The sequence below is a fragment of the Hippopotamus amphibius genome, chromosome 15, assembly GCF_030028045.1.
Source record: "Hippopotamus amphibius kiboko isolate mHipAmp2 chromosome 15, mHipAmp2.hap2, whole genome shotgun sequence".
NCBI lineage: Eukaryota > Metazoa > Chordata > Mammalia > Artiodactyla > Hippopotamidae > Hippopotamus > Hippopotamus amphibius.
Genome location: NC_080200.1, coordinates 10,614,426 through 10,624,347, shown reverse-complemented (window position 1 = coordinate 10,624,347; position 9,922 = coordinate 10,614,426). Strand labels below are relative to the sequence as shown.

The following is a 9,922-nucleotide window of genomic DNA, read 5'->3' as shown; positions in this document are numbered from 1 at the left end:
GTTGATGAATCTGATGTAAAAGATGTGATAAAAAAGATGATGAGATGTGTGATTCCTAGACAAGCAGCAGGAGTATCACAAGAGGCAAAAATCATCTTGGGAAGAGAAGGAGACTAATGGAGGCGGGAAAAATTAATGCCTTCTGTGTGCATAATTTTCTGTTCTTAAAAACAAAAACCCAAAGTTATTTCAGAGCATGAACAGTTAATTCTAGCAAGGCTAAAGGCATAGTTCTTTTATAAAGTTATGCTATCTACCTGTGCTGTTCTGACTACTTAAAACATTTGGTAACTTCCAGAGAGGAATAGACTAGGAAGGCAATTGAAGATTCGATCATGATCCCCAGTGGCCTCAGGGTCAAGCCAAAGAAATAATACACAGATATGTCAAGAACCAGGAAGGGAAAGATAAGGTGAACTTTACTAACCTTTTTATCCTCATCCACAATGACCGGAACACAAAGAAATGTCACACAATTCTTTAAAAGTCACCCTTGTACAGGCAGATCTCTAATCCTGAAGAAGTGGTCAAGGTCATAGTAGAAAGTGTAATATTAGTAAATGAGAGATGCTTATATAAGTGCAAAATACAGAAAAAACATTGTGAAGATGACATGTTAGGCAGAGAGACTGGGTTCTAATCATCTGATGTACGTACTGTCTTCACCCAGATGAACCTGTAGCAAAACACCTACCCTCATTTCCAAACATTCACAAAGGGACATTAGGTTACCTGACAAGTATCACAGTGGAAAGATGTTTGACACCTTCTCTTTCTAAGGATGAAAGATCTGTCCTTAGAAAGAGAAGGATGTGAGTGAGTCACCCAGCTCCTGGGCAAGATGGGTCATCTATGATAGGAGTGTCAAGCGTGCTACTCATTTCTGGGAAAGGACTGTTGATTGAGGTGGTCACAGGCAGATTGCAGTCTTGAACCCTAGAGATTCAATTTCCAAAGCTCCTCATTAATCAAGCAATTCTTTTTCACTGTGATCCCAGGACAGTGCAAATTCTTAAAGTGAAGACTTTACATTGGAGTAATTCAGGATGGGTGCTTTTCTGACCCTAGGAGGCCAAGTGTACAGCATCCACTTTTCTGCATCTGTGCCTGCTCATGTCCATCTCTTAATTTTTCATAGAGTTGTAAAAGTTTCCAATGTCATGGCAAAACACTAGTGGGCAGGCGTGATCTCAGTACATTTAATTAGATTTCACTCATTATCAAATAAGTTGAGGTGGTACTCCACATTAATACCAATTAATATTTTTTTATCTTTAAGGAATTCAAGATTTTCATGTCTCTCAATTTATTCCTTTCATTGTTCACTGCTACTCTGTGAACTCTGTTAAACTACAGGTTTCTTGATATTTTAAAACCAACATGAGAAAATATAGCATTGTAATGTCATCCCTTACCATCTTTACCTCATTTGCTTTGAACACATAAAATAATAGAAAAATACCTAAGACATTAAAATAAGGAGAGTGAATACAAGAGTTGTGGACACTATTTTTTGAATTAGAACAGCACAAAATTTCAAAAGAAGACTTCGGGACAGAAATGAATCAAGTTATCCAGTGGTTTGGTGGCTGGACTGGTGATATTCTCAAAATCACTGAATAGCAGGGTTTAGTTATTAGATTGAATTCAAGCCTAGAGAAGTAATTGCTAAGGGTGAATGTGAATCTGTTAGATGATAGCGTATGAGCACATAAATGGAAAGAGAGAGAGGAAAAAACCTAGCAATTCAAATGAACCTATAATTCAAATTTTAAATACCAGGGAAAACATGATTCTAAAATGCTTAACCTACCAAACAAGAATCAGATCATCAATTAACTCCAGGATAAGAATTTTAAAATAAATGTTTGTTGGTGTGGAGAAAAAAAAAACCACACCAACCATTTGATCACTTGTACTTTCTTTACCTAACCTCCGCGGTTTCATGAAGATGGCCTTTTGTAGCATCTGCCTGAAATTTAAAAAGGGCAAGAGAAGGTGCTGCATGTAAAAGAGTCCTTATTGGTGTTGCTTCATTCAGTATAGGACAGAAGTACAGATTATTCAAAAGACTTAATTAAAAGACAGGCTCTCTTGGGTTAATTTGCTGCATCTTCTATTTACATTTTCTATTTTCTTCACCTACATACTTGGGCAATATTGCTACGAAAATGACATTTTAAGAAAAGCAAGCATCAGAATATGTATTTACTCTTCAATTTTATTAGTGTGTTATTCATCTGGGCAAATGAAATGTAGCATATATCACAAGTAAGTCTATTTTTAACAAACATTTTAGCAATGTGTTCTAGCTTTTGTTTTCAGTGCTATTCCTGAAATGTGTGACTCCTTTAGCCAGATAGAGTTTATATATTTTAGTTCAGAGCAGTGGTTCTCTCTTTCTCTTTTTTTTTTTGGTTGAAAGAGACATTTAATACTTTTTAAAATAAAATCAGGGTTACATTTTGATCTACCCTAGGCTGTGTCTGTGCCTCCCACGGGGCCTCGGGGACAAGCAGGCTGGGCCTGGTGTCCTTGGGGGCTTTACTGGGTCACCGAAGGAGGGGAATGTTAACCAGGTCCAGGGTCCCCTGTGTAGCCAAGTTTTGGATTGGGCAAGAGGGGGAGTGACTGCATGGTTGGGGCCCTACTGGTCTGGAGGAGACAGCCTGGGCCACTGACCAAGGAGGATGTGGTGGCCGGCTCGGGACTGGGAGGTGCCTGAGACTCCCCCAGGGCTCCCAGCTGCCAGGGGTCTGGGAACGTTCACTTATCAAAGCCTTTGTGCTTGACCTTCCACATAGTGGAGGTTGGGTGCCCGTGGTCCTGTGTGTGTGTGTGTGTGTGTGTGTGTGTGTAACCATGCGTGTGTGCTGGTGATGGCATCTTTTGCCAGAGAGAGATGCTCCATGTGCTTGGCTGGAGGTGGGGCAGTGGGCACAGGTGTGTGGCTCAGTGCCGTGCAGGAGGGAAATGGCCTGTCCTTAGGGGCCCTGGCCCCAGAGAACCCCAGGCTCCTCTCTCCCCGAGTCCCCACCCAGAGCGAAGGGGCAAGGCCCTTCCAGGAAGCTGGCATCTATAGGTTTTCAGGGGCTTAGGAACCACTGGAGGGGGCTCGGAGTGTCTGGGGGGAATTGAAAAAGAGCAGTGGTTCTCAACTGCAGGCAATTTTGACCCTCAGGGGACATTTGGCAGTATCTGGAGAGAGTTTTGTTTGTCTCAACTGGAGGTGGGTCAGGGAATGGGGTGGGAGCCCTACTGGCATCTAGTGGGCCAAGGTCAGGAAGGCTGCTACACATATATGCCAGTTATTTCTCTGCCAAACATTTGCATTTAAACATGCTCTATGTTATGCAGTTGCTTCCCACTAGCCATCTATTTTACATTTGGTAGTTTATAGATAATAAACTCATTCACTTTGTTCCAGCTTCTCCCTCCCCCTCTCCCCGAGTCCTCAAGTCTGTTCTCTACATCTGCATCTTTATTCTTCCTCTACCACTGAGTTCATCAGTAACTGCATAACACAGGGAGATGAACTCAATGATTGGAGACAACATAGAGGGGTGGGATAGGGAGAATGAAAGGGAGGCTCAAGAGGGAGGGGATATGGTGATATAGGTATAAATACAGCTGATTCACTTTGTTGCACAGCAGAAACAAACACAACATTGTAAAGCTATTATACTCCAATAAATATGGAAAGAAAAAAAACACACAAACAATAAATCATGGCTTCTAGAAAGATCATTAGGGGAAAAACATAAAATAAAAAGAATGAATGAATATAACAGAAAAGAAACAGACTCACAGAGAACAAACCAGTGGGGAGAGGGGTGGGAGTATGTAAAATAGGGGAAAGGGATTGGGATGTACAAATTACTAGGTATAAAATAAATAAGATACAAGGATGCAATGTACAGCACAGGGAATATAGCTAATATTCTATAATAATTTTATATGGAATATAACATAAAAATATCCAATCACTATGTTGGATACCTGAAATTAATATAATATTATGTCAACTACACTTCAATTTAAAAAAAAACCAATATAAATAAAAATAAATAAAATAAAATCCTTATCTGGTAACTTAAAAAAATTAAAATTAAAAAAATTTTAAAAAATAAACATGCTCTAAAAGTTTTCTTGCCCTACACCAGAGTTTGTCAACCATGGCACTACTGACATTTTGTGCTGCATAATTCTTTGGTGGTGTTGGGGATGGCACTTTCCTGTCCTATACAGAACTGGCATTTTTTTATAAATTTATTTGTTTTTATTTATTTTATTTATTGGCTGTGTTGGGTGTTCGTTTCTGCGCTCGGGCTTTCTCTAGTTGTGGAGAGCGGGGGATGCTCTTTGTTGTGGTGCACTGGCTTCTCATTGCTGTGGTTTCTCTTGTTTCAGAACACAGGCTCTAGGTGTGTGGGCTTCAGTAGTTGCGGCATGCAGGCTCAATAGCTGTGGCTTGCAGGCTCTAGAGCACAGGCTCAGCAGTTGTGGCGCTCGGGCTTAGCTGCTCCGCAGCATGTGGGACCTTCCTGGACCAGGGCTCAAACCCATGTCCCCTGCATTGGCAAGCGGATTCTTAACCACTGCACTACCAGAGAAGCCCAGAACTGGCATTTAAGGTTGGAAATGGTGATGGTTTAATATGGGAAATAGTTTGTTCCCCTCCACCACTATTTAAGGTTGTCTGCTGTATTGAGATTTTTGTTTTTCAAAAGAAGCCTTATCAGATATTGAAAACCCTTAGTTCTATAGGATAACTTCAAATACTATTGGAGTAATTTTTCCATACCAATGGCTTGATTGTTAACCCTGACTTGATTGTTAAAAACAGGACTTACATACAGTGTCATATATCATTTATATGTCAATAAAACAGGAAAAATTAAAATATTTAAAATTTTTAATAAAATAAATGTTTGCTTTTTACATGGGGCTTCTTTCCCTCAGCGTAATGCCTTTGAGAATCATACAATTTGTTGCCTTATCAATACTTCATTCCTCTTTATTGCTGTCTTCTATTATAATGATATACCACACTTTACTTACGCATATCCACAGAAGTACATGTGGGTTGATTTTGTTTTGAGCAATTTTGAGTAGAGCTACTATAAGTATACACGCAGAAGTTGTGGTGATGTAATATTTCATTTAAATGATATCATGAAAAGCACAAAAAAGTAAGAGTGGAAAACAGATCAATGGCTCACAGTGGTTCATAAAGAAAGAGGAGTATGTGACTACAGTCCAGCCCAAGGTAGTTCATTGGCAGATGATGTCATTGCTCTGTGTACTGATTGTGGTGGTGGTTGTAAGAATTGACCCATGCGTTAAAATACAAAGAGCACTACACAAAAAGTGCTTTTTACTATATGATCATTTTAAATATAAATTTTTGAAAGATTAAATCATAAGTATAGATAGCACTCTTAAAGATAGAGAGGAAAGAGTGCATTTTTTAAAAAAGAACAATTCTAGGGACTTCCCTGGTGGTGCAGTGGTTAAGAATCCGCCTGCCAATGCAGGGGACATGGATTGGATCCCTGGTCCCGGAAGATCCCACATGCCACGGAGCAACTAAGCCCGTGTGCCACAACTACTGAGCTTGTGCTCTAGAGCCTGTGAGCCACAACTACTGAAGCCAGAATGCCTAGAGGCCACGCCCCTCAACAAGAGAAGCCACTGCAATAAGAAGCCCGCTCACCGCAACGAAGAGCAGTCCCTTCTTGCCGCAACTGGAGAAAGCCCCCTTGCAGCAACAAAGACCCAACACAGCCAATAAACAAATAAATAAATAAGTAAAAATTAAAAAGAAATTCCAAGAAAATTTTTCTGAGAAAAAATCTGAGATATTTACACACCTTTATTCACAGTAGCACAGTTTGCAATAACCAAGAGGTGGAAGCAATGGAGGTGTCCATCAATGGGTGAATGGGTAAACAAAATGTATTATATACAAACAATGGAATTATCTTCCCCATATTGGGAATTAGTTAAGGAGATGGCATATGATCCTATTCTCAGTTATAAGACAGAAGGTAATATCTTATGGATGATGCCACAGAAATATCTATTATAAATAGAGCCTCAATCAACAACAGACCCAGGGGAGGACAGCCAGGTTTTTTTCTCTGGGAATCATATCTAGATATGATGTCTGCATCTGTTGCAGCCATTGAGTCTATAAGGGGAATCAGCCCTAGCATGAAGCCACTTCATAGAGAAAAGAGTGAATCTCTGCTCTGCTGCCCTTACATTTTCTACCTCTGAAATCCTTGTAATGGAAGATAACTATCTTTATCATTTGGGCATGTCAGTGTCAGTATTTCTTTCCCTTATTTAAAGATAGGCTTCCTCACAGATCAAGCTCTAAAACCTCACAGTTGGGACTTCTTACGTGGTTCAGTGATTAAGAATCCGCCTGCCAACGCAGGGGACACTGGTTCGATCCCTGCTCCAGGAAGATCCCACATGCGGCAGAGCAACTAAGCCCATATGCCACAACTGTTGAGTCCAAGCGCCGCAACTACTGAAGCCCTCATGCCTAGATCCCATGCTCCACAACAAGAGAAGCCACCACAATGAGGAGCCTGTGCACTGCAATGAAGAGTAGCCCTTGCTCGCCTCAACTAGAGAAAGCCCATGCACAGCAACAAAGACCCAACACAGCCAATAAATAAATAGATAAATTTAAAAAAATAAAAAATAAAAACTCACAGTCATTTCAAACTACTAAGATAATCTAATCATAGCAATTTTACAAATGAGGAAGCTAAGTACTGTGGATGCAAATATTGACCCAGACATGTTCAATTTTTCAGTGACCAGTCTCAGGAATTGCTGGACTGGGGAGTGAATGACCAGCCACCATGTCTCACAGTAGGCTTAACTCTAGGGTGAAATTCACATGGTGTTATCCATGGAATCAGGCAGAATCTAGTCTCTGCCATGACCACAGCCTTGTTTAAATCCTTTCCCTGTCCTATATATCTTTTCCCACTTCCCCTGTGCTGAGAACATTCCCCATGAAATCACCATACCAAGAACCTCTGCCTCAGATTCAGCTTCCATGGACCCTAACTGAAGAAACTTATCTTACAGAAGGGAAGTCATGTGTCAAAAATCACAGCGCATGAGGCAGGTGGGGGGAGTCAAGGAAGGGAGGGAATACGGGGATATGTGTATAAAAACAGATGATTGAACTTGGTGTACCCCCAAAAAAATAATAAAAAAAAAAAAAGAAGATGCCAGAAAAAAAAAAAAAAATCACAGCGCAGACACAGAAGTAGAGAACGGACTTGAGGACACGGCGGGCGGGGGGAGGGGGAGGCCTGGGGCATAGTGAAAGAGTAGCACTGACATATATACACTACTAATTTAAAATAGCTACTTGGAAGCTGCTGCATAGCGCAGGGAGATCAGGTTGATGCTTTGTGACAACCTAGAGGAGTGAGATTGGGAGGGTGGGAAAGAGGCTCAAAAGGGAGGTGATATGGGGATATACATATATATATAGTTGATTCACTTTGTTGTACAGCAGAAAATAACACAACATTGTAAAGCAATTATACTCCAATAAACATGTATTAAAGGCACTTCTCTGGTGGTGCAGTGGTTAAGAATCCACCTGCCAATGCAGGGAAAACAGGTTCGATCCTTGGTTCAGGAAGATCCCACATGCCATAAAACAACTAATCCCATGTACCACAACTGCTGAGCCTGCGCTCTAGAGCCCGAGAACCACAGCTAATGAGCCCTTGTGCTGCAAATACTGAAGCCCATGTGCCTAGAACCCATGATCTGCAATGAAGAGTAGCCCGTTTGCTGCAACTAGAGAAAGCCCATGTGCAGCAATGAAGACCCAATGCAGCCAATAAATAAATAAATAAATAAATAAAAATAAAAGATTGTTTCTTTAACCAAAAAATATGTATTTAAAAAATCATGGGGCAAAAAACAAAATCACGGGGCAAAAAAAATAGCAAGTCAGGTTTTAACCTTAAGTTAAAACGCATTTAGCCATGATGTTATCTATTCATTTAAGAGTTTGGTGATTAAAGTCAGGCATTCTAGCTCATTAGTACTATTCCTTTTACTTCGATTCATTCCAGTGAACCCATTCCAAATTCAATGACACAATCACAGAAAAGAAAGTACCCTGCCAATGAGTTTCCTCAAAGCGCCCTTCATGTCTCTGTTCCTCAGGCTGTAGATGAAGGGGTTCATCATGGGAGTGACCACAGTGTACATCAGTGAAGCCACTGCAGTCTTCCTGGAAGAGTCAATAACTGCGGAACTAATGTACACCCCAAAAGCTGTCCCATAGAACAAGGACACAACTGAGAGGTGAGACCCACTGGTAGAAAAAGCTTTATACTTTCTGCCTGATGATGGCATTTTCAAAATGGAGGAAACAATTTGAATATAAGAGAAAACGATCCCCAAAAGGGGAATACCAGCAAACACGCTAGCTGCAAAATATATCAAGATGTTATTGATGAGGGTATCAGAACATGCAAGTTTGATGACCTGAACAACTTCACAGAAGAAGAGGGGGATTCCGAGGTCTGTGCAAAAGGACAGCCTCAATGCCATCAGACTGTGGAGCAGGGCATCTGCAATGCTAATGAACAAGGAGAGTAGAATCAGCTGGAAGCAGAGGCGGGGGTTCATGATGACTGTGTATCTCAGTGGGTGACAAATAGCCACATAGCGATCATAGGCCATTACTAAAAGCAGAAAATTTCCCCAACAAACAAAAGTCAGAACAAAGCAGATCTGGGTGATGCAGCCTCTGTACGTGATGCTCGGATTCTGTGCTTGGATGTTCACCAGGATCTTTGGGATCATGGTTGTGCTTAAACAGATGTCAGTAAAGGACAGATTGGAGAGAAAAAAGTACATGGGAGTGTGGAGGTGAGAGTCAGAGATGACAGCCAGGATGATGAGCAGGTTTCCCAGGACAGTAACCAAGTACATGGACAGGAACAGTTTGAAGAAGGTGGTCTCCAGTTCTGAATCCTCTGTCAGTCTCATGAGAAGAAATTCTGAAACATCTGTTTGGTTTCTGAGTTCCATATTGTTGATGAATCTGATAAAAAAAAGTTGTGGTCCCTAGTCCAGCAGCGGGAGTTTCACCAGCAGCAAATGCCAATTTGGGAGGGGAAGTAATGGAATGGAGGGATGCTTCCCATACACCTGCTCTTTTGTTATTTTGAAAAAAGACCTGAAGTTAATAAAGCAGTGTGTCAACATTTGTTAATTCTGGAAAGGGTTGAGGAATGGTTATTTTAAAAATTATACTATCTATGCTGTTCTGGTTATTTATAACATTTGGTAACTTTATTAGGAGAAACATGTAGTCAGGCTGATGAGTCTATCCGGATGGGCACCTCCTTTCTCAGAGACCTCACAGCCTGGAAACAGAGATAATACAAAGCTGTGGTTAAAAACCCAGAACTGGGGACTTCCCTGGTGGTCCAGTGGCTAAGAGTCTGTGCTCCCACTGCAGGGGGCACAGATTCGATCTCTGATCAGGGAACTAAGATCCCCTGAAGGCTGAAGTGGCATGGCCAAAAATAAAAATCAAACAAAGAAAAAAAAACAACCCAGATATGTTGAAACTGCCCAAGTCTCCTCCCTGAAACCACTACAAAAATAAAGTTAAATGCCAGTAAGGTTGAAAACAATCAGCATGTTTGTAAATGAGCATATTCCTGCTGAGAAGGAAAAGATTCTTTGCCATTGTGGAGAGAGAGTAGGAGACACAGAATGAAAACTGTTTTAGGATTGAAGGAAAGGTACAAGGGAACATGTCAAGAAGATGGAAGACAGGCAAGAGGCAAATGGATGCCCTGGTTCTAATCATTTTATGCATGTCCTCGCCTCAGAGTTTCCCCTGGGTAAACTT

General features: G+C 41.0%; 1 protein-coding gene across 1 annotated transcript; it reads right to left on the bottom strand.

Moving 5' to 3' along the window:
• Positions 1-8,151: 8,151 nt before the first annotated feature.
• LOC130836906 (olfactory receptor 7G2-like) lies at positions 8,152-9,093 on the bottom strand. The gene has a single exon (XM_057709558.1). The coding sequence runs from the start codon at positions 9,088-9,090 to the stop codon at positions 8,152-8,154; it is 939 nt and encodes a 312-aa protein (XP_057565541.1). The 5' UTR covers positions 9,091-9,093.
• Between the last annotated feature and the right edge of the window lie 829 nt (positions 9,094-9,922).